This window comes from Tiliqua scincoides, chromosome 5 (assembly GCF_035046505.1).
Source record: "Tiliqua scincoides isolate rTilSci1 chromosome 5, rTilSci1.hap2, whole genome shotgun sequence".
In the NCBI taxonomy this organism is placed as follows: Eukaryota; Metazoa; Chordata; class Lepidosauria; order Squamata; family Scincidae; genus Tiliqua; species Tiliqua scincoides.
Genome location: NC_089825.1, coordinates 73,187,586 through 73,212,821, shown reverse-complemented (window position 1 = coordinate 73,212,821; position 25,236 = coordinate 73,187,586). Strand labels below are relative to the sequence as shown.

The 25,236-nt window shown below is 40.7% G+C and overlaps 1 protein-coding gene across 1 annotated transcript in view; it reads left to right on the top strand.

Annotated features, from left to right (window-relative positions):
* The window catches only part of UBA6 (ubiquitin like modifier activating enzyme 6), a 60,702-nt gene that overhangs the window by 28,380 nt on the left and 7,086 nt on the right, over window positions 1-25,236 (top strand). Inside the window, exons 15-31 of the mRNA XM_066628480.1 lie at window positions 2,583-2,650; window positions 3,415-3,493; window positions 4,650-4,730; window positions 5,380-5,457; window positions 6,485-6,666; window positions 7,552-7,657; window positions 8,496-8,585; window positions 8,786-8,866; window positions 12,990-13,118; window positions 15,162-15,213; window positions 15,314-15,377; window positions 18,755-18,824; window positions 20,448-20,519; window positions 21,611-21,728; window positions 22,477-22,670; window positions 23,492-23,619; window positions 24,759-24,846. Of these exons, the coding sequence (XP_066484577.1) occupies window positions 2,583-2,650; window positions 3,415-3,493; window positions 4,650-4,730; window positions 5,380-5,457; window positions 6,485-6,666; window positions 7,552-7,657; window positions 8,496-8,585; window positions 8,786-8,866; window positions 12,990-13,118; window positions 15,162-15,213; window positions 15,314-15,377; window positions 18,755-18,824; window positions 20,448-20,519; window positions 21,611-21,728; window positions 22,477-22,670; window positions 23,492-23,619; window positions 24,759-24,846 (1,680 nt within the window). The remainder of the gene's footprint in view (window positions 1-2,582; window positions 2,651-3,414; window positions 3,494-4,649; window positions 4,731-5,379; window positions 5,458-6,484; window positions 6,667-7,551; window positions 7,658-8,495; window positions 8,586-8,785; window positions 8,867-12,989; window positions 13,119-15,161; window positions 15,214-15,313; window positions 15,378-18,754; window positions 18,825-20,447; window positions 20,520-21,610; window positions 21,729-22,476; window positions 22,671-23,491; window positions 23,620-24,758; window positions 24,847-25,236) is intronic.

Sequence of the window (25,236 nt, the reverse complement as noted above, 5' to 3'; positions counted from 1 at the left end):
TCTCCCGCATCCACATGCCTGTTGACCTTTTCAAAGAATTCTATAAGGTTCGTGAGGCAAGACTTACCCTTACAGAAGCCATGCTGACTCTCCCTCAGCAAGGCCTGTTTGTCTATGTGTTTTGAGATCCTATCTTTGATGAGGCATTCCACCATCTTACCCGGTATAGATGTTAGGCTGACCGGCCTATAGTTTCCCGGGTCCCCCCTCTTTCCCTTTTTAAAAATAGGCGTGACATTTGCTATCCTCCAATCTTCTGGCACCATGGCTGTTTTGAGGGACAAGTTGCATACCTTAGTCAAGAGATCTGCAACTTCATTCTTCAATTCCTTAATAACCCTTGGGTGTATGCCATCAGGGCCCGGTGACTTATTGATCTTTAATTTATCAATGAGGTCTGAAACATCTTCTCTTTTAACCTCTATCTGACTTAACTCCTCGGTCAGGAGGGGCCGTTCGGGCAGCGGTATCTGCCCGAGGTCTTCTGCCGTGAAGACAGATGCAAAGAACTCATTTAATTTCTCTGCCATCTCTAAGTCTCCTTTTATCTCCCCTTTCCCTCCCTCACCATCCAGAGGGCCAACCGCTTCTCTGGCGGGTTTCCTGCTTCTAACATATTTGAAGAAGCTTTTATTATTCCCCTTAATGTTGCTGGCCATGCGTTCCTCATAGTCTCGCTTGGCCTCCCCTATCACCTTCTTACATTTCTTTTGCCACAGTTTATGTTCCTTTTTATTCTCTTCATTAGGGCAAGACTTCCATTTACGGAAGGAAGCTTCCTTGCCCTTCACAGCCTCTCTAACTTGGCTGGTTAGCCATGCGGGCACTCTCCTGGATTTAGTAGAACCCTTCTTTCTTTGCGGTATACAACTCTGCTGGGCCTCTATTACTGTTGTTTTAAGCAGCCTCCATGCACTCTGGAGAGATTGGACTCTTTTTACCCTCCCTTTCAACCTCCTTCTAACCAGCCTCCTCATTTGAGGGAAGTCCGCCCGTCGGAAGTCAAGGGTTTTTGTTAGAGATTTGCCTGGTATTCTTCCCCCAACGTGCACGTCAAAACGGATCGCAGCATGATCACTGTTCCCCAATGGCTCAGTAACGTTTACATCCCTAACCAGGTCCTGCGTACCGCACAAAATTAAATCCAGAGTCACCTGTCCTCTGGTGGGCTCCGTGACTAGCTGATCTAAGCCACAGTCATTTAGCACGTCAAGAAATCCGGTTTCCTTATCGTGACCAGAACACAAATGGTCTAGGACATGAATGGTCTAGGACATGAATATCATGATCCATGTGGGTTTTGCGACTACATTTGAAAATCCATGTGGGAAACTGCAAACTCATGGATTGAGAGGGAGACAAGTCAGAAAGAGATACATAGCATGAAACCCACATGAGTACTGATTTCTAAAGTATGCTCATTTTGTGGAAAATGCCCATTGCTAGATGAGTTCCTACATCCCAGTTTGATCCTCAGTAAGGTTAAGGCATAAGCATCGTACATAATCATACAAGCCTCTAGCAGCCCGAACAGTCTAATAAAGTTAAGAGAGTTCTTCTTAACCATGTTGTATTTATGCAATAAATGCTGTGAGCAATCGAAATTTCAGAATATTAAGATGATGATAAATGGCTGAGATGCATAAGTATAAAAGATTTTTCCCTGAAGTGGCCGGTCCTGAGCTGAGGAGGCTTCCAGCTTCTGCAGGTGGGCCCGAGGATGGTGAGTGAGTAGAAGAAGAAACAGTGTGTGAAGGACTTGTGTCCATATAGTTGTTCAACTGACTAATAACAGAGCTTCTCCCACCTCCGATCACACAAACACACATTCTCTTCTTCCCCATAGGCACACAAATACACAAATGGTCGCTCTCTCTTCTTCTAGTGAGAAGAAGAAACAGAATGTTCATTCTTTCCCTCCCCCAACGCACATGCAGTCCAAATTGTTCTTATGTGTGGGTTGTGCTCTGCAGTGTTAAGATAAGGCATCCAAGAAGTTGATTATCACATTAAGAGTTTGAATTTAAAATCTTACTAAAAATTGATATAGCTTTCAGTATATCTGCAACTATGGGCAGTCCATTGTCTGCCCTCTGTGGTAGTCTGTGGGAAGCGCTGGCTCCAAAAGATACTTCACCAAGGACTGCCAGGGAGGGTGGAAACTGGACTGCCCGCAACCAGCACTTCCAGTGTCTCTCCAAGCACTTCTCCATGGATTACCAAATTTAATTGCGTTTTTTGTGTTTAGGGGGTTGCACGTGGTCCACAGCAGTTTTCAGTTTTTGCCTTAGTGGTCCAGGGGCTTCTAAAGGTTGGGAACCACTGGTCTAGGCTTAAAGTGATACACGTGAGGCTGCTTCCAAAGTGTAGAAGTTAAGGCAAGCACTTTAACTTGCAATTCCCATGCATTTCGGTGCATGAATGAATTTGTAAGCATCATGAACCTCTCTACAATAGCAGGTTTTTAAATCCAAGTATATTTTTTAAAGTTGTGTATTATAATAAAACATTCATTTTTATTTTGAGTATACTTGGAAGCTTTAAAGTCATTATGGATGATGAATTCATCTTTTCTTCTCCAGCTGTATCTTGATGCATTAGAATTAGTCACATCTCTAGAAAAATCCAGTCGTGAAGAATTCCTTCCAAGGTAATTTTAAGTACTGCAAAGCTCCCTTTGTTCTTCTAATCTCTTAAATTTGTTGCAGACATATGATGTGATTTTTTTTAAAAAAGCATTATAGCATCTATTTCAGTTTGTTGAATAATGTGTGTATGCGTTGGTTTTTTAAAATTTCATTGAGGAGGTTACTGTTTGGAATTAATATTGTATAAACTTAGAGCATCAGATGCATGAAGTGCATCAATTGGGGACACACTACACAGGATATTTGTAGTTACAAATATTGTAGTTAATAGTTAGCCTAGTTAATTTGTAGCCCTTTTTGATTACCCTTCTCCCCTCTGTATATAACAGAGGCCATCCCCCCATGTCAGTTGACCCCCATGCAACACCCCCAATATCACCTTTAATGGAACTTGTGCAAAAAGGCCTCTACTTGAATAGAAGTTTCCATATGATCATGAATTCTGTACTACTGGAATTCTCAATCATCTGGAATCCAAATGTGCATGGATCTCCCTTTTCATGCATTCAGCTAAACATATGGACATTGGGGGTGTGGTATGATACAGGTATGGTCCCGCTCCCGCTCCCATATGTTTATTAAGTGCATGGAGAATGGCTGAATAGGACTTCTGTGAAAGTCCTAAGATTGTAATGTTGGGGAGGTTAACATTTGTATGTCATTTCACACAAGAAAAGTAACGCAAGATACTTAAATAATTCTGTTCCGATGTTCTTTCTTTCCACAACTATTATTTCCTACTTCACCTCTAATTTGCCTGCAATAGGGGAGATAAATATGATGCCTTGAGAGCCTGCATTGGAGACTCATTGTGCCAGAAGTTGCGTAGCCTGAATGTGTTTTTAGTAAGTATTGTAAAATGTGTTGTAGGCTAAATGTGTTGTGATGATTTTATAAATCTTTAGTAATGCTCAGTTCTAAATGACTTCTGTTGCTTAATCCTTGCTGACCCGGGCAAGTGACTCCCTCATTCCCTGTCAGGTGTGCAGCAAACTGAGCAGGAGGCAAAGTCTCCCAAGCCGAGCTCCACACATGATGCATTTGGGTAATCAGCAACCCAGAATTTCAGTGGTGATATGATGACATCACCACCTACCTTCTGGCCCCTATTTTTTCTTTAAAGGAAAAGGTTGCCAACCCCTGATCAGAGCTAACATTTTTTAAAAATTGTTCAGAGATCAAGTTCCAGACCCCTGCGGGGTATGGATACTCCCAGTTAAAAATCCCTGCATGAATATTCTGTAGTGTTTGATGTGTTTGAGTGCAGTTGTTGTTGGCATCCTTCAGTCTCGGAAGACTATGGTATCGCGCTCTGAACAGTGTTCTGGAACAGAGTGTCCTCTCCAGTGCGCAAAGCCTGGGTTAAGTAGATATGGAGGATAGACTGTTACCCATGCAGCAAATCCTCCCTCTCCACGTCGCTGAAATGGTCCAATGGAAAGGCAGAAGCCAATACAGTTGATTCCAGCAGTGTCGCAGGAGTTGCCAGAACGTGACTGTGTTCAGCCATGAACTGCCTCAGGGACTCTGGCTCCAGATTTTGCCTCGAGGTTGATTCCTGAAGCCTTTTCCATAACTGGATGTAGCCACAAGGCAGTGGAGGTTTGGGATCAGAGTTTTCCTTCTCTCAGATGAGCTGCCTTCCCAGGCTGACGAGTCCCATCTACCTGGTGGCTGTTTAGTCGCCTTTTACGACAAGTACAGCCAAACTGAGGGCCTATTCTTATCCCCAGCCCCCAGGGGAAAGTATTGAGTGCAGTATTTGCTTCAGATCTTGCAGATATTGCTATTTAGGATATTGTCTGTGTATTTTTTGAAAGGCTTTTCCTTCATGAAAGTTGATTGAATATGCCAATGAGACCCTGACCACTTACAGTTTTTAATATGAATTTTTGTGTATTCATATTGTTTAGGGTGTTGTCAAACAGTAGTTATACAAGAATTGGTTATTTATATCATTCGTAATTTGGTAATGTCTGTCATTTCACTTTAATTTTTTAGGTTGGTTGTGGTGCAATAGGCTGTGAAATGTTAAAAAATTTTGCACTCCTTGGTGTTGGCACTGACCGAGAGAGGGGCCTGGTAGGTTTTATATTCTGTATTGATTTCAAATTACCCTTTTTATATTTTCATGTCTGTGTTAGCCATGATCTTTGTAATAGGAGATCTGTTGTGCGTTTGGAAGAACTAGTAGGAGAGTCTCCATCCTGCTAACTTTTGACTAAAATACAGGGTGCTTTGCTAAAACTGCCCATTTTGGTTTATGCCATCTTCCATTTCTGTGGAGAGATGAATAGATTTCCATTTCTTAACATTTACAGTAACTGGAAAAATATTCCCAGTTTTTAGGGGGAGTTGAAGAACTCTAACGATTTTGATACCTGTGCAGTTCAGTTGCTCAGTCTCTTCCAAGCATTTTTATATGATGTATTGTTTGTAAAAATAAGTGAATTCACACAATCACTTTGTCTCATTAGTTGGAAATTGTTATAGTGGGTCATTTAGGATCAGGCTCTCCTTAGGAGAATCTGTTCAAGATCACATGACTTGCTTATGGAGGAGGGATGGAATATTAATTCGCTTCAGATATTCTGTATTAAATCTAAGAATCATGTAGGAGTAGCCAGGTGGAAGATATTAAGACCTAATTTTGGGTTTGAAAACTCTTGTAGGTTTGATTTTTTTTTTTTAACTTTGGCTTAATTTCAGCTGCCTGTCTTGTCTACTGCAGGTTACAATTACAGATCCTGATTTAATAGAAAAATCCAACTTAAACAGGCAGTTTCTCTTTCGGCCACGTCACATACAGGTAGGGGTTCTTTTAGTCATTGTGATAAAGTTGTGAGGACGTAAAATTGTGTGTGGATTATTCATGGTTTGGCAAGTGTGATAGGGAACTGTTTAAGAACTAGTTTAAATTAGATTTACAAATGGTCTTGGCTTGGAATAAGATGGCTTCATATGACTGTGTGAGTATCTGAGCAACAAAATATTTTAGGAAGTGTAACTTTAGTATTGACTTCAGTATGGAACTTGTTTAACTCTTGTGCATAGAACAATCACTTCAATAGAAAATTACTTAAAATACAGCAGAATTAACATAAGGGAATTTACAGTTCTCTCACTTTTGAGTACTTGTCCAGCCTTGTTATACATGGATTTTTTATACACGGATTTGATTCAACGTGAATGGCCACTGCAAATGAGAAGGAATGTGCTGATCCCTGGAGAAGGGGAAAATGCATCCCTTTAAAATCAGTTTAAAAAACTGAACAGTCCTTTAACAATAGCCTCCTTAATGAGGGGGGGAGCAGCTGGCTGACAATCCATCAATCCTTCTCTCTCCTTCCCCCTGAGCACCTGAAAGAAAGGTGATCACTTTGCATTGGTGAAGGGAGGGACTGAGTGAAGCAGAGGACTGATTGATGGATTGTCTTCTTAATGACTCTTATCTTACATCACAAAGGTCAGCAAGGCTGTTTTTAAATCACTGGGGCAAAGAAACTTTGTTTTTCAAATTGATTTGCTATAGTTTTTTGCCATCCACATGGAACCCACATAAATAATGAGGCTCAACTTGTACTGAAGAGCATGCCAGTGCAAAGTAAAATGCTCTGAGCTCTATCTCTACTCAAGATTCAGTTTGTATTTGAGTATGTCCTCTTCTGTGTATAATGTACGTATTGTGACAGCAGTTCATATTGTTTTTCACTATAATGGTGCTTTGCGGAATGAGTTTGTCTGTCTTGATATTTCTAAAGTAATCTAGTATGTCATAGCCTCCCGTTTCCCGCAAAAGATATTAACCAGAATTAAAATATTTCCACTTTTATTAGATGCCTAAAAGCTGTACTGCGGCAGCAGCAACACTCAGCATCAATCCTCAAATGAAGATAGACCCGTATCTTAACAAAGTGTGCCCGGCTACTGAGAACATATACAGTGATGACTTCTACAACAAGCAAGATGTAGTTGTTACTGCATTAGACAATGTGGAAGCAAGGCGATATATTGACAGGTGGGTATTCAGTTTGAAGAAGGATCTGAGGGTTACCTTTGTGTTTGCTCTGTTTCCTTTCTTCTTCTTCTTCTTCTTCTTCTTCTTCTTCTTCTCCTCTACCACCAAACATAGATGACAGAGTTGAACATTTGGGTCCAGTGTTGGCATGACACGAGCTCCCTGCAGATCATGGTTTAGCCATATGCATGCATTTTTTCACCCCTCCTTTGTCGCCATTTTCTTGTTCCCTTCTTGGCAGTATCACATATCCACAAAGCAATGATTAACTCAAGTTATTCATATTCACAGTTTACTAATCTACTTCAGACCATGGGTTCAATCAGTGCATTTTTTTCTCTCTGATGCTATTGTAATGATATCTTTCATTCATTTCCTGGACCAGAGTTTTGAGTAAAAATGCCATGCTTGATAGCTGTATTGCAGCTATCTTTTTTTAAACTTCTTCTGTAGATTCTTTTCCTGAAGTCTCAGTTGCGACTTATAACTGATAACGTTAACTAATTTGATGTACAAGAAATTAAATTCATACCTGGAAATGTCCCACTGAATTTAATGGGACTTTCTTCTGAGTAAACATGCCTGTTTGTGCTATATTGGTAAATGTTCTGTAATTTACAGTATATAACTGCAAAATGTTGTGGAATTTCTAATTTTGATTTTACGGATTTATCACAAGTTAGTTCCTCCAACAACAAAAATCCTCTCCTCTTCTTCTTCTTCTTTTTTAAACCAGTAACATTTACATAATCATTATATGACCAACATACGCGTATGATGGTTACATAACCATCATGTCATAGTTTGTCTATTTTGATAAAGCAGTATCTACTGTACTGTTTGTTGTTCATAATATTTGTTTACGTTTTTACTTCCTTCTTGTAGCCGCTGCCTGGCAAACCTGCGCCCTCTCTTAGATTCGGGAACTATGGGAACTAAAGGGCATACTGAGGTCATTGTGCCTCATCTAACAGAATCGTACAACAGTCATGTAAGTGCTGCAGCAAAAGAACAAAAACAAAACAATGCGTTTTGCGTTTCTGAAGTTTTGCTGCCAAAACTTTAAAGACCAGTTCAGGTTGTTAGTTTGTTTCTGTGAATACATTGTAGAGTAAGATATATTTTAAGAACATCTTAGGCTATAGTGCTTTGCATTTTCATTTAAAAAACCAACACATTTGAATGGCAGATCCTTACGGTATATTACAAATTGTTTTTGAAAATCCACCTGGTTTCAAAAGAAGTTTAAGTGCCATTGCAGGGAAGAGGGTGCTGTTTGAGAAATACAAAGCCCTTTTGTGCATGTGGAACTAGTTGTCATGTTTCTGAATAATAGCTGTAAGTATTTATTGTAAACAGAATGCTTTTTCAACTCTCTAATTGACTATTGAACTCAAATCAGTAAGCTGATCAAACTGAAAATAGAAATGTAATCAATTTTGCAGCTGTCCTCATCTTAAAGCAGAAAAGTAAACATATTTTCCTTTGAAAATGCAGCTTGGAGTTGATGGTGCAGTGCATAAGGTTCTCTTAAAAGCAATGTTATCTATAGAGATGTTTTTCGTGACAATTGGATATTGTCATATTAATATTGTATAAACTTTCATGGCCTGGTAACAGAACAATTTGTATATTCTGTATGTAAATACTCCTTGAATCTTCAAGAACAGAAGGGAATTTATCTAATGAAAGAAATAAAGGACTAGAATTAAAAACAAAACCAACCAAAATGCTGGCACATGTGTGCGCATGCACAAGCGCACACATTTTGGTTTAAAAAAAAATCATAGTGTCTGTCTTTAATGATACACTTCTTTATTTACATGTAGCGAGATCCACCAGAAGAAGAAATACCATTTTGTACTTTAAAGTCTTTCCCAGCTGCCACTGAACACACAATACAGTGGGCAAGAGACAAAGTAAGTTTGTTGTGAATTTGATATTTTATGGGCACAATTCAGCGGGACGTTGTTCTGGGCAACCCTATCTAAATGAATAGGAGCTGGTTGAGGGCACGAGTAGTGCATTCAGTTTCATAAGGTACTGAATTGGTGCCCTGCATGTATGGGGGGGGGGGGGAATAGAGAACCGTATCTCATAACCTTTCTTCTTGTTTTAGTTTGAAAGTGCATTTTCACATAAGCCTTCCCTGTTTAACAAATTTTGGCAAACCTACCCTTCAGCAGAAGAGGTGTTACAGGTAAGTGTGAACTTCATGATGAATGTTATGTGTTAAACTACTCTGTATAATTTTGATTCTAGCAAAACCTGCATGTAGTTAGTAATATTGACTGGTTTTCATGTAATGATAAAATCCCCCTCTCCCCTTCCATGTTCTTCCAAAGACCTGAGTGTACAAAGATTTGAACTAAAGTTGTCACCAGATTCAACCTAAAATGGTATGATAAAATGTATTATGAATTGCTTCATAGGGTGGGACTGGGTCAATAGTAGATAAATCTCAGCACCTGAACAATTTCGTTCCTTTTAAGTGCTCAGCATTCTAATATGTCAGTTTCAGTACCTTTATTGGCATACAGTTAAAAGATCATTAAACACTTTCATACAGCTAAAAAAAAAAATTGTTTGCTTATAACATACCAACTTGCAATTAACTCCCGAAATTCAGAGACTTCAAAGAAATGGGGGCACGCTTCAGATTAGACGTCACAATTTGCGAAATAAGTGTGGCTATCTGGGAAATGGTGTTAGGGTCAGTGGAAGCTAATAAGGCTTGCAATATAGCAGAATCCTCCAAGAAAAAATTGAGATAGGGTTGGAGAGCTGGACATTTCCTCCTGGCCTCATAATGAAGCGGACAATGGAAAAGAAGATGGACTAGCGTTTCTACAGCATGCTGAGAACATGGACAAATTCTCTCATGTAGAGGAGTACCATTGAATCTGCCCCAGAGGACAGCAGATGGAATGGAATTACTACGGGCCATAGAAAAGGCCCTTCTAGTTTTTGGACATTCCAAAGTGTATAAATAGTTGGGAATTTCCCCTACTCTGACCGGTAAATGAAAGTGTAATGGTGAGCAGACTTTGTTGGCAGCAGATAAAATATTGGAAGTATGAATATCCAGAAGTCTCTCTTTGATGAGCCTAAATGCCTCGTCTTGTGACAACTGGCCAAGTACATCAGGCTCGACTCCCAGTTGTTTTATTTTTGTACTCCAAAATTTATCTGTAAAGTAAGGGTCATCAAGAAGATGGAATAGAAGAGTGTTGGAATCAGTGTTGTAGAGAATTTTAAGCCAATATTTAGTCGCTCTAATCCACGCCAGAGTTTCAAGTTGGATTTGACCTGATTCTATACAGAGCACCTCATAAGAGACACACCAGGGCAAACCTAGTATGCTTCTTAAAAAGACTGACTGAATCTGCTCCAGTGAGCTATTAAAAGATTGGATCCAGAGTGGCACCCCGTATAGAAGTTGGGGGGAGCATTTCGCATTAAAGACCTTCAGCGCCACTGGAATATACGAGCCACCTTTGCTATGGAAAAATTTAACAATGGCTTGCGAAGAGGCTTTAGCAAGGGAGCGAGCCATATAACGATGGCACGTCCATGCTAAATTATGCGAAAAAAGAATGCCCAGGTATTTGAATGTCCTAACCTGTTCTACAGTTTGTCCATTAAAATATGTAATGGATAATGTCCATATGTCCATTCTAATATGTCCATGTTTTATGTTCGTTGATATACTTTTCAAATCTTCAAATTCTGCTCCAGCAGATTGAGGTTGTCTAAACACTTGTTATTCCTCCTACTTGCTTCAGAGACAGGGCTGTGCAAATGACTCATATCTGGTTCCCTTCAGCATCCCCCAGCTATGCCTCTCCAAGGGCCACCCATGCGCACAGCCTCCCCATCCAGAGGCATCAGTAAGATTCAGTATTTGTTTACCTGACAAAGGAAGTTTTTGCCACACGTCTGTTTTGTGTACCATGACAGAGAAAGCCAACTCTGGATACAAAGAGGAACATGGCTCTCAAGCTAATTTCTGGCAAGGAAGTCAAGCATCTCCCACTAGGGAGCCTCCTCCTTTGGGCTGCCATTGGGGCCAGCTGTACTGAATGATTCTCATAACCCCAAAGCCCTGCCCAGCTGTGCTATTCAGCCACAGCACTGATGCACAAAGCAGTAAGCGCAGTCAAATATGAATAAGTGGGGAAATAACTCTGCCTACTTTTTTTTCCTCTGCCCCCATGTGATGATTCACTTCAACTGGATAAAACAAGTGCTGGTCAGTGATCTAGAGACGGAATTAGTAGTCTCAGGAATGAAGCATAAAACTAACTGAAAGGGACTAAACATGAGTTATTTGTGTTGCAAGTGGAAGGAGTTACCCATTCCGGGAAAACCTCCACTTGCTGAAGAGAATGACTAGTCGTGGTAAATCCGAAATTCATTTCTATACAAAGCAGTTCATTGTAAAAACAAGTAATACATCAAAAACTAAGACTGAAATCCTATACCCAGTTTCCTGGGAGTAAGCCCCGTTGAACACAGTGGGACTTATTTCTGAGTAGACTTGACTAGGATGGTGTTGTAAGACACTTAAACAGCAAGACCAAAATTTCAAGCTAGGCAAGACTAGCCAACTGCTGATTATAAATCAAGTATCAAAGGCAAGAAAAATAAGTACCGCAGACACTCGCCCATGAGTTGATCTCACAGACAAGTCGAGGGCAGGTTTTGGGCCCCAAATCATGAAATTTTCTATGACCCTCGGATAAGTCGGGGGGGGGGGTTTTTTGAACTTAGGGGGGTCTGACTATAGTTTTGTCTGATTTTACCTGAAGCCAGATCCTGAAAAATAACCTTCCAGTAATTGTTACCTAAAAACTGTACAGTTTCTAATTTATTAAAAATACAATAAAAGATCATAAGATGCATTTTTGTTCATTAACTTTTAAAATTCTGGTCTTCACAACATTTGTGTAAACACTGTCAGAGTAAGTGTTGTGCCTGTAAGCAACATACCAGTAGAACCAACAGTCAAATCCTTCTTTAAGGTGCCTGGTGTGTTAAGCCCTAGGCTCTACATATAACATGCAACATAAAACATGTAACTGGGAGTGTGCAGTTCAGTTCACAGCAGGGAGGCAAGCAACAGGGACTGAGCTGCGCACAGTTGCAACCCTCTTTACTCAGAAGCAGACCCACTGCTTTCCATGGGTGTTATTCGTAACACCCATTGCATTGCAGTGGTGCATTGCAGCCTGGGACCTTGTTTCAGATGGAAATGAGCATCACATCCTGGGGTTTTAAAAACCAGACGCCTAAAAGGGGGGAGGGTAAATTCTTCGCAAATGACTTGCCAGGAATGTTCAGAGGCAGCAGCGAAAGAAGGAGGCATTTCCCTTCTCCAAACTGGAAGGGAGACAAAGGGGATTCTGGAAATTGTGGGGAGGCTTTGTGGGAGCATGCATGCAGCATGCATTCCATAGCAGCAGCCCATACAGACTACAGTTCCCAGAAGCGCCTTCACTTCACTTTCCTGTCTGGAGAAGACGCTAAAATGGCTGCCTCTGAATACCGTAATTACTGGTAAAAATTCTCCTTTTTCTCCACCTACTTCCTGCTTCTCGGTCCGTTTCCACGCCCACCTGCCCCCCCCCCACTTCACCAGACAGCTGCTGAGCTTCCATAAGCTTCCCAGAAGCTCCCAGAGGACCCTGCTTCATTCACTGCATTGACCCGGGTATAAGTCAAACCAGGATCTCAGATTCCATTTTTAGGCATAAATTTTTCAACCTATAGGCGAGTGTGTTCGGTACCTTTTTGCTGATTGCTGAAAAGTAGCCAGTTACAGGGCTGAGCTATACCCAGATGTCCTTGCTGTTAGTGACTTAGGCCAATCTGCTGTGACTGAAAGGTAAGGGTGAGGGGGGTATTCCATATTAGTTAAAATAATTAGAAAGAAACATCTGTGAAGTGGTTAAACTTTGAATAATTTTATTTAAAAATGGGAACCAAATAACTGTAATTAAATGAGAGCAGGAACAGGTGAAGTTTTGTTTAGTCACTATAAAGAATAGTTAATAATTATTATAACAGTAGCTGTTGAGCTGTTTGTTATAGGTTATAGACATAATCTATAAAATGCTCCATGTATACATATTAAAATATAACATGCACGAGTTCACATTTTTTTTATTGGATATATTGCATAGGTACTTGACGTGTGAAGATGGGAATGGTTACAGCACTCCATTACATATCCACCATTGTGAAAAACATTTGTTTACTACCAGATAATGTGTGATGTGATCCTAAGACTATCTTGAACTTTTTTCTTCCCCTTTTCTTAGAGAATAAAATCTGGAGAGAGTTTAGAAGGCTCTTTCCAAGTGATTAAGTGCCTCAGTAGAAGACCCAAAAGCTGGCCCCAGTGTGTTGAATTAGCACGATTAAAATTTGAAAAATATTTTAATCATAAGGTGAGTATATGAGATCTATCCTTTTCTTATGGCTGGTGTTCTCAGTTGATAATTTTAAAGAAAAAATATGGTTGTGTATTGTTAAAAATGTCTTTTTAATGTATGAGGAGCTGCGAATGATGAAGCGGCAGGGTAGGTGTCTAGAGCGATGGTGGCAGAAAACTTGTGATGATTCCAATTGGACACAGAGTAGAGCTCACTACAGAGCATATTTCATGGCAATGGTAGCAGCGAAGAGATCTTTCTTCTCTGCTAACATTGCATCTGCTGATAACCATCCAGCAGAGCTGTTCCATGTGGTACGAGGCCGCCTCCATCAGGCCCCTCCAGCAGATGAAGAGGAACACATGGTCAGCCACTGTGAAGTGTTGGTAAAACATTTCGCAGATAAAATTGATCATATTCATCACGACTTGGATGCCACAGTGACAATGTCTGGCGATGTCCCCTTGGCAACTGCTTGTCCAGTGTGGGATTCTTTTCAGCTTGTACAGCCTGAGGATGTGGACAGACTCCTTTGAAGTGTGAGCCCATTTGCCTGCCTGCTTGACCCTTGCCAGCTTGGCTAATAAGAGCTGCCCAGGGGAGGGCTGGTTGAGTGGACAGGGAGGGTGGTCAACTCTTCTTTGATGGAGGGGACGCTACTGCTTGCCTTGACATGGGCGGTGGTTTGGCCCCTCCTGAAGAAGCCCTCCCTGGATTCCACTGTATTAGACAACTACCGGCCAGTCTCCAACATCCCGTTTCTGGGCAAGGTGATTGAGTGGGTGGTGGCGTCTCAACTCCAGAGAGTCTTGAATGAAGCAGATTATCTGGATCCTTTTCAATCTGGTTTCAGGCCAGGCTTTGGGATGGAAACTGCCTTGGTCGCCTTGGTGGATGACGACTGGACAGGGGGAGTGTGTCCCTGTTGGTCCTGCTGGACCTCTCAGCGGCTTTCAATACCATCAACCATGGTATCCTTTGGGCCGATTAACCAGGTTGGGAGTTGGAGGCACTGTTTTGCTGTGGTTCTGCTCCTGCTTGGAGGATCGGTCCCAGGTGGTGGTGCTGGGGGATGCCTGCTTGACACCCTGGCCCTTGAGGTGCAGGGTGCCACAGGGGTCCATTCTGTCCCCCATGCTATTTAACATCTACATGAAACCACTGGGAGAGGTCATCTGGGGATTTGGAGTGGGGTGCCATCAATACGCTGATGACACCCAGCTCTATCTCTCGTTTCCTGCGGATTCCAGGGTGGCGGTTGAGGTCCTGGAGCACTTTCTGGAGGCAGTGAGGATCTGGATGAGGGCTAACAAGCTGAAATTAAATCCGGATAAGACAGAGGTTCTCCTGGTTTGGAAATCCGCGATGCAGGTGCTGGAGTATCGGCTTGCGCTGAATGGGATTGCACTCCCCCTGAAGGAGTAGGTCCACAGCTTGGGGGTTTGCCTGGACTTACAGCTCCTCTTGGATTCCCAGGTGGCGGCTGTGGCTAGGGGGGCCTTTGCTCAGATTTGGCTGGTGTGCCAGCTGCGGCTGTACTTGGATCGTGCAGACCTGGCCATGGTGATCCATGCCACGGTGACATTGAGGTTAGACTATTGTAACGCGCTCTATATGGGTCTGCCCTTGAAGATGGTTCGGAAACTGCAATTAGTGCAGAATGCGGTGGCCCGTGTAGTTACTGGAGGTAGGCAGTTTGACTGTCGGACCGCTTCTCCAGCGGCTGCACTGGCTGCCCATTTGTTTCCGGGTCCAATTCAAGGTGCTGGTTTTGACCTTTAAAGCCCGATACAGCTAGGGGCCAGTGTATCTTAGAGATTGCCTACTCCCATACAATCCAGCTCTTGGATACAGAGCTCATAATGATTTCTTGAAAGGAGGTATTTTTCTGGTATGAATTCTGGAAATGTGTATTTCAATAGCTAATGAGGATGACCTTTATCTTTCAGTTATAGTAACTTTGATCTTTTGCAGCATAAATTTCAAGGATTCATTAAGGCAGCAGATCACTAATGTATGATTAGCTGCCTATATTAAGAATATTTCTTTCCTGTACAGGCTCTCCAGTTGTTACACTCATTTCCCCTTGATACACGGTTAAAAGATGGCAGTAAGTACAATAATTGTTTAAACAAATGTTGATGTAATTAATGTACTGTATTTCAATTAATTGCTTTTAAGATTCAATTTATTTTCTTTCAAACTACCAGGTTTGTTTTGGCAGTCACCAAAGAGGCCACCTTTTCCAATACAATTTGATTTCAATGACCCTTTGTAAGTAAAATATGTCTCTTTTTGAAGTTTGTTCTTACAAGAGAGGGGTGGGAAATAACTTTACATGGCAGATTTGTGGGCTTATTGTGAGACCATGAGTGGGAGCCGTCTGCTCTCTGTACTTGGTGCTCTGACTCCCTGCTTGTCCTCTGGCACCTGGTTCAACTTTGATACTAATAGAACTATACAGTCCTGATATGTATTTATGCATACATACCCCACCTTTCCCATGCTAGAGCCCATGCCTAAGGCAGCTTACAATTTCCAATTAAACTATGCAGTATATAAAAACAATAAATAAAACCACCGGAGGAGGACAACTATTTATAACCAAGGCACTGCTACAGAGGCACAAGGGGCAGACAACCCATCACCCAAACGCAAGATGGAACAAAAACATTTTGAGTCCTTGCCAAAAAGCCATGAGGGAGGGGTAGTTCTTAATTCCCTCTGTAGGGAGTTCCACAATTGTGGTGCCACTACCAAGAAGGCTCGGCCCCATGTCGCCATCACTCTAAGCCCTTGCCAGAAGGCCCCCTCAGATGATCTAAGAGAGCGAACCAGAATGTATGACAGAAGGCGGTCCTTCAGATAAACTGGACCCAAACAGTGGAAGGCTTTAAAGGTCAATACCAGCACCATGAATTGGGCCAAGAAACAAATGTGCAGTCACTGAAGTAGCGGTTCAACAGAATCAAACTGCCTAGCTCCAGTAACCACTCAAGTTACCTCATTCTGCACTAATTGCAGCTTCCAAACTGTCTTCAGGGGCAGCTCTACATAGAGTGCATTACAGTAATCCAATCTTGTAGTCACTAAGACATGGTCAGGTGTGATCAACTCAAGTATGGTCACAGCTGGTGCACCAGCCAAAGCTGGACAAATGCACCCTTGGCCACAGCTGCCACCTGGCTCTGCAGAGAGAGCTGTGAGTCCAGGAGCACTCCCAAACTGCACATCTGATCCTGCAGGGGAAGTGTGACCCCATTCAGAGTGGGCAGATGACTTGGTACCTGCATTGAGGATTTCCTGACCAGGAGGCCTCTGAATTTTCTGGATTCAGTCTCAACTTATTGGTCCTCATCCAGATCCCAACTGCCTCCAGACAGTGCTCCAGGACTTCCACAGCCTCCCTGAAATGAGATGACAAGGAGTAATAGTTGGGTGTTATCAGTATATTCGTGGCACCCCACTCTAAATCCTTGGATGACAGGACCAGCAGGGACACATTCTAGTCTTCGGCAAAGATCATCCAATCGGGCGACCAAGACTGTCTCTGTCCCAAAGCTGAATCTGAAGCTGGATTGGAAGGGGTCCAGATAATCTGTCTCATCTAGGATCCCATGAAAATACTAACCGCTCAGTCGCTTTACCCAAGAAAGGAAGATTAGATACTGGTTGGTAGTTGTTTAGATTGGTGGAATCAAGTCTTCCAAGATGCTAGACATCCCTCCCTCCTGCAAAGATGAATTTACAATTCGTTCCACCCAATAGGCCAGACCAGCCCTGGTTGATTATATTAACTCAGCTTTGCATGAAGACAGTCTCAAACTCCAGAGGATCTTATCTACATTCTTGGGTCATAGCAGTTGAAAGGAATCCATGGTATTTGGATTTTTCAGAATGTGACCTTTAGAATGATCTCTGATTCATGTGACAATATAAAAGTACATTGGGAACTAGCTTTATTTTGATTACAAGTCCTTGGGTTTTACATCATATGTAAAACTGAACATACCTTCTCTGCTCCACTCCCAGGTTTTCTTTATTTCAGTTGTCTTGCCAAATTTCAAAATATTTGGGGACTTCAAGAGTCTACTGAGAATTTCTTGCACAGAATTCCTAATATATGAAAGCATTTTCTTAAAAAAAGAAAAAGAAAAAAAGTAAAAAACAACCCTTATGAAAGGCTGTGTGCATCACACACATTGAGTTCTAATCCAGACTGAAAGCTTGAATTTCACATCATCATTTCTTGAATAGACTGATATGTGAATTTCCATCATCCCTGCTGTCACCTTCCATTCCCTGCTTTCTTCTGTACTCTCCCATCCTGCATTTCCCATTCTGACAACCGATACACCTCTAACTGTGCTTTCACTTCCTCCACACTGCACTCTGGTGGTTCCAGGCTGTAGAACTGCATTCTGCAGTGGTTCTGCATTCCTCCAATGGTGGTGTCTGGGCTGGCAACCTATAAACATTTTTCTTGATTCATTTAAAAGCGTGGAGAATTTAGACAGTCTGCATTCTTATTCATGCAACACTTTATTTCAAGTTGCTAAATAAGGTTCTTGTGCCCTCTCTGCTCTGTTTTCTCTAATTTCACTTTGTTTTGTTCCGCGCACTCATCAATAGCCAGCTTCCTTTGTTTTGTTTTTCTCTGGCTTCCATCATTGCAACTTCAGTGCAACTCCTCCTTGTTCCTAAAATAGCATTCTGCAGGTCCATCCTTCTCTACCTCCATTCTTCTCTGTGGTTGGGTGGCAGTGGTTGGTTGTTTTTTAAATGTCACTTAAATGTACAAACCCTGTAGGCTATGACCATACACCATGTAGTTTAGGATGTGTTCTGAAAGACATCTAGCAGTATTTAATGCCCAAATATGAGTTCATAGTCGTAGTCTAAAGAGATTTGTTATGTGAAGTGGTTCTAGTCTGAACATTTCCTCTTAAAAAGAAACGAATCAAAGCAAGAGTTTACTCAAGGGCTTGTTCTCTGCTTTTCCTACCCCTCTGCTTATAAGAAATACTTACTCATTGAACTTCCTTGACTTTTTACTTCTAGAGAAAGCTGTTTGTTTGGTTTGTAATATACAGGTCCAGCCTATTTATATACACAGTTTTTTTATACACGGATTTGACTCAACACGAATGGCCACTGCAAATGAGAAGGAATGTGCTGATCCCTGGAGAAGAGGAAAATGCACCCCTTTATAATCAGTTTAAAAAACTGAGCAGTCCTTTAACAATAGCCTCGTTAATGAGAGAGAGAGAGAGAGGGCAGCTGGCTGACAATCCATCAATCCTTCTGTTGCCAGGTGACCCCTCCCCCCAGCATGTGAAAGAAAGGTGATCACTTTGCATTGGTGAAGGGAGGGGCTGAGTGAAGCACCTTTGTAAGCCTTTGGAGGAGGACTGATTGATGGATTGTCTTAATGACTCTTATCTTGCATCACAAAGGTCATCAAGGCTGTTTTTAAATCACTGGAGCAAAGAAACATTGTTTTTTAAATGGATTTGCTATAGTGTGTTTTTTTGCCATCCATGTGAGTGCTTGGAACAGAACCCACAGGAATAATGAGGCTCGACCTGTACATGATTGCAGGAAAATGTAGAATCCCCCTGCACTGTCATATCCCTTGTTTTTCTTTTCAGGCATTATAACTTCATATTGAGTACAGCAAAACTCTTTGCAGTGGTGTACTGCATTCCTTTTACAGAAAAGGTAAGTCTACCATTGACAGTAAAAGCATTTAATGATCTGGCTGTTTCTGTCACTTTTTCAAAATGCTTTGAGAAATCAAGCATTTTAATTTAGGAAAAATAGGTATTATTATGGGAAAAAGGTAGGGGAAATGATGCTTCAAATCCTGCCTTTAAAGATGATAATGTATTTGTCCTGTTACTATTAGTAATTGATTACCTCTTTCAAGAATCTATGCTACATATAGGAGTGCTTAAAATCAGTTCTGAATACAGTATCTCTTCACTATTAATAATCAGAGGTGTTGTCTCTGATATTTGTCTTTGTGATAGAAATTATGTTTCTTGCAATGACTTGTGTAAACAGATCAGAGAGCTTGACAATAGCAAATTGCTGGTATTTCCTTTTAAGACCCTGCATGGCTTAGGACTTACTTAACTAATAGACCTTCTACTGTGACATGGGCCTGCTTGGCCACTGCAGGCACTGCTGTAGATTCTCCCTGAGGTTTGTGAGCTGCCCTGAGAGCACTTTTGTGTTAGAGTAAGGATACAAATGTAAAAAATAAAATAAATTCTGTTGGCTGGTTTATGTGAATGTGCCTCTTTTCCAGATGTAATATAGTACTTGCAAAATATAGCATCTGTAATTTAAAATAAATACAAATTGATCATCCCTTTGTACAGGCATGCCCCTGTATCTGTTGGGAATCTGTTCCAGGGACTTGATCCCCCCCCCCCCCCCGCTGATACAGAAACCATGGATACTGGGGGGGGCTGTATTAATACCACCCCCCTGCACCCACTAATGTTCTTTGAAGGCTTACCGATAAGCATTTCTTGCTTTAAAATAGAGTGCTATAAGCATTCAAGCTTATGGCACAAAGAGAGCAGGCTGCCAGCAACCGGAATGCCTGATGAAAATAGACCTAATGTAAAACATGAAGTGGAAGTTAACTGCTTCCTGTTTAGCCTTGTGTCTATTTTCTTCAGGCATTCAGGCTGCTGGCAGCCTGCTCTCTTTGTGCTATAAGCTTGAATGCTTATAGCACTCTGTTTTAAAGCAAGGTATGCTTGCTGGCAAGGCTTTAAAGAATGTTATCATATGTGCACAGGGCCCCTTCAGATCAGTGGATAATTGAAATAGGTGATACCGGATCCACAGATATGGTGGCCTGCCTGTATTCATTTTTATAACTTGGAAGCAGCTGATAACACAGATTTGAACTTGGCATATGCATAAGTATTAACATTTCTGTGTTCATCTATGTTGAAAATGAATTTCATTTGATAAATGTGTGCATGAGCAATACAAAGCTCAAATGAGGAAATGTGTTCTAGAAAATGTTCATGTAGTATAGTCTAACATGTTATAAATTTCTTTCATTATTTATGGAGGTAGGGCTGCAATTCTATGCTCATGTTCCTGGGAATAAGTCCCATTAAATGCAGTGTTGTTATGCATACAGTTGCTCATAAAATTGCATGATAAACAGGATTAAGTAAGTCTGTGAAAGATATTTGAATTCTTCCTGTTTAATATTTCGTTTATAAGTGCTCGTTTTTGGCTTAATGTTAAGAAGTAGACGATGCTGTGTTTGCCCATTTCATAATTAGTGGTACTTTTGGTTTGAATGTCATCCAGGATATGTCAGAAGAAACAATTTTTAAAGTAATTTCCAGGGTAAAGATTCAAGAGTTCCAGCCTTCTAACAAAGTAAGTTTAGCAGCTGTGTAATCTGCCTTTTCATACTACCTCTGCATACACATTTTTGTTTGATGTTCTATAGTCTGATTTCCAGTTACTGATGATGATGATAATACCTTTTCTAGAGATTTGTAAATGTTATAAGATAATGTATCTGTGGTGCTTTGAATATTCTCTAAAAGCATGACACTGTATTCTTCTCTCCAAGTTTTGAGTTAAGTGCTTGTAAAAATTGTTATATTCAGAATTTTAAAAGTCTGTGCAGAAGTGCCCTGCTAGGTTCCAGAGATCTGGTCCTAAGTTGCTTTTTCATACAGCAGTGTCTCCATTTTTGGAGCTGGAGCTGTTAGTTTCACTCCAGTTAGATCTCTTTGAGCACTGTCAGTATTGTTAATTATACTCTCAACCTTAACAGTTTCACCTCTCATGCTCTCAGTGTTGTCGGTTTCACTCCCAAGGTTGTTGGTTTCACTGTGGAGCTAGGAGTGCTCCTTAGTGGCTTCCGTCCTTAGCACCATCAGCTACAAATCCAAAGTCAGGGCTGAAAGTTTTTGTTTGTGAGTAGGGGAGCTTCTGTCCATGTTCTTTAAACAAATGAAGGGAAAATGGAAAACAATTAATTGACTGTATTTCTGCAATATTTTCTGAATGCATTTAATAGCTCATCTTCTCTTCCTTCAGCTGCATGTTTTTAGGAAATGTGTCTCCAGTATTTGGTCAGAGGCATCTGCTTCAAATATAATGTGCCACGTGGTGCCAAGTTATCACATTTACAGAAAATTAGACTGATGTGCACATGCACATGCAAATCTTCCCAATGAGTTGTAATGGTGGAGTCATAAGTCCCTATGTTGTGCTGTTGTTTTTAGAAAGAGTAATTGGATGCCTTGGTAACTCTCGAAATGTGCAACTTTAGATAATACTGTGAGATTATAAATATTGTACAATTACTCTATTTCTTTCAAAGTTTGTTTTGATAGATTTTATTGATTAGCATGCATTTTAGAACAAGCATCTAATCTGATCTGCATAAATGTGACTTCTGCACAGAAAGGGATATCTGCAATAATGTTTGCGCGACATATTGCCAATCTTTGCAGGTTGTACAAACAGATGAAACAGTGAGGAAACCAGATCCTATTCCAGTGAGTAGTGAAGATGAGAGGAATGCTGTTCTTCAGCTGGAGACTGCCATATTGGCCAGTGAAACTACAAGAAGTGAGTAAATGTTTGCACTGTTATTCATAGCTTGGTTTATGCCAAGGATTAGGGTGGATAACATATTTTAAAACTTTTACGTTAAACAAAAGGAAAAGACTTTATGTAGAAAAGGCTGAGAAATTGCGTACTGTCCTACTTATTTATACATGCTCCTATACTGTAGGTCTGAAGTTCTCAAACTATGGTCCATAGCCTACCAGTAGTCACGACCTAATTTTTGGTGGTTCATGAAACTGATAGAGTAGATTAGGCTATCTTTCTAAGGATTAAATGGATTACTACTGGTGGAGGGGAGGGGAGCACTGCTCCCAGTCACCATTATAGCCACAGAGGCTTGAGCAGCTGATAAAGTGAATTTTTTTTAGGTGTGTCCTGATGCTAAAAAGTTTGAGAATCACTGCTGTAGGATATAGCTTTCCTTATAACTCTCTCCCTTTGGTATTGGGGGGAATCCCCAACCAGATCGATTCCTACTTCATAGCTTGACTGTTCCCTTTCCTCTTATACTCAGTCTTCCAATTTGAATAAATTGGGGTGAGAATCCTATCTATTCCTTATCTCATCCCTCACCAATTTTCTCCCTCACCCATAAGTTTCAGTCCCTTTCCAAACTCACTACCATTGTCAACAAAGTTTGGAAATAAATCTATCCAAAACCATGTTAAGGAAGAGGAAAGTAAGTATTTCAGTAGAATGACCAGAGATTCCTAAAGAATTCTGATGAATAACTTTTGTTTCTGAATAGATTACTTGCAAATGAAAGAACTTGCTTTTGAAAAAGATGACGACAGTAATGGGCACATAGACTTCATAACAGCAGCTTCGAATTTGAGAGCCAAAATGTATAACATTGAACCAGCAGATAGACTCAAAACAAAACGAATTGCTGGGAAGATTATCCCTGCCATTGCAACTTCAACTGCAGCTGTTTCTGGCTTGGTGAGTGAATGAGGCTCATTTGAACATAAAAGTACTATTTATGATAGTTCCTCTGATGCCAGGTAGGTAGAACGAGCTTTATTCATTAAAAGCTCACAACTTGACACAGGACTAGGAGAATTCAACTTTAGATCCTGTTTTTTCTCTGATTGGGATAATGTGGTAACTATAAGACAAAAGTGTCAAAAGATGGGTGTGAAGTAATGTTCATCTATATTAGAGGGACAAACTCAGATAGTCTGGAGGAAACTTTGAAATAGAGCAGTTAAAAAACTTCATGAACCCTTGGTTACTGTATAACTGTCTACCTAATGTTCTTGGAGTAGGAAGATAAATGATCACACAAATATATAACAGTAACTGCAAACTGCATATACACACAATCACTTATACTTATTGCGAACTACCATTTGTTATCTGCACATGAGATTCATTCAAGTTCCTGTGTGGAAGTCAGTTTGGGTTAAAAATTTAATCATTTGTGAAATAGCCTGTGTGTTACAGGAAAAATCTATCGAAAAACTTGATACAGTACTTGTGTCCTTTTGACATCTTTGCCAAGTACAGTGTTTGTCCTCTTTGCTACAGTTTTATAGCAGAGAGAGCTTTATTCCTTCATAATTGTTTATGTCTTGGAGACCACTGAGACCTCTGTAATTGTTAGGCTCAATTCCAAAAGGATTTCTGGTTCTTCCCATAGTCTGACTATTATTCCTGTTACATTTTGTACAGGTCAGAATATGCTTTCATTCTCTTAGCAGTGTGCTTTTCAATGGGTATTTTGAAGTTCTCCACAGCATTTACGTTTTTCCCCCTTCCAGGTTGCTTTGGAGTTGATCAAGGTTGTGGGTGGTTACCCTTTTCAAGCTTACAAGAACTGCTTTTTCAACTTGGCCATTCCGATAATTGTCTTCACGGAAACAGCTGAAGTGCGAAGAACAGAAATAAGGTAAATGGCACAAATGAAGGATTAAGATCAGGACATTGAAAATCTTTATCTGTAGCATAACTCAGCTCCTTAACTGCAGTTAAGAGACCAAATTTACCGTATATACTCATGTATAAGTAAAAAATTTATGTCTTAAAATTGATCCTGAAAACATGGGTCAACTTATACATTGGTCAGTACAGTGAATGCAGCTTCTAGAAGCAGCTGCTTGGTGAGGTGGGGGCGGGACTGGGCTGAAAAACAGGATGCAGGGGGTGGGGGCTATTTTACTTACCAGTCATTGTTTTGAGGCAGCAGCAGAAACCAAGCAAAAAATAGAAAGCCATTTTAGCTTCTTCTCCAAATAGGAAGAAAAGTGAAAGCACTTATGGGAATTGTAGTCTGTTTGAGAGCTATTACTATGGAAGTGCGGCACTGTACTCTTCACAAAGCCTACAACTCCCATAAGCACCTTCATCTCCCTTCCTGTTTTGAAGTAGAAGGTTTAATGCAGTGAGTTTCAACCCTTTTCGTCTCACGGCACACTGATAAGGCACTAAAATTGTCAAGGCACACCATCAGTTTTTGGATCATTGACAAGGCACACCATGCTGTTGGTGGGGGCCTCGCATCCCCCAATGACCCTACTAATAAATGATCCTCCACCAAACTCCTGTGTCACACCTGGGGACCATCCACGGCACACCAGTGTGCCATGGCACAGTGGTTGAAAATGGCTGGTTTAATGGCTCATTTTCTCTCTCTCCGTTTGGCTTTTTGCTGCTGCCTCAGAATAATTCCTGGTAAGTCATTTTCAGAGAATTTCACACACCCCTCAGTTCTTACCATCACCACAACCCCAGCTTATCAGAGGGTCATAGAAAATTTTTGGCTCAAAACCTGCCCCTTCACTTATCTGTGACATATACTTGAGTATCTATGATACGTAGAGCTTCCAGCTTGTTTCTGTCTTCACCAAGTGAGGTTTTTTTTAAAGCCGTGGTTCATTTTCTTCTGTGCTTGGGAGACCCACTTGCATTCTCTTTACCTAGCCTGTGATATTTTAAGTTATTGATAATATCAAATAATATTGAAAAATGTGTTACAGCAACCTAAGCATCTTGGCAATAAAAGTGTTTTACATTCTTATTCTGTGACAGAAATGGAATATCGTTTACAATCTGGGATAGATGGACTGTTCATGGGAAAGATGATTTCACACTGTCAGACTTCATGAATGCTGTCAAAGTAAGATATGCGTACTAAATATGCAACAGACAGTACTCAAGAACATAACATTATTTTTCTTGTCAGATTGCAATGTGTGATGAAAAGTGTAAATTTTGTGATCTCTGCAAGTTGTAAATCACCCTGTTTTGAGATTCATGGCACTCAGAATATATAAGCTGTTATGTTCTATATATCAGAGGTGGCCAAAATGCGGCTCAGGAGCCACATGCAGTTCTTTGACATATAATGTGCAGCTTGCGGAAGTACATTTTTGTACTTTTGTGCTAAGCTTCTTTTTGCATCCTAATTAATATAAATGGTAAATAACACATTTTCAAATTCCATAATTATTTACTGGGTATAAACTGAGAGTCTACTGGATTAAAATGTAAATTTAACATTCAAGGT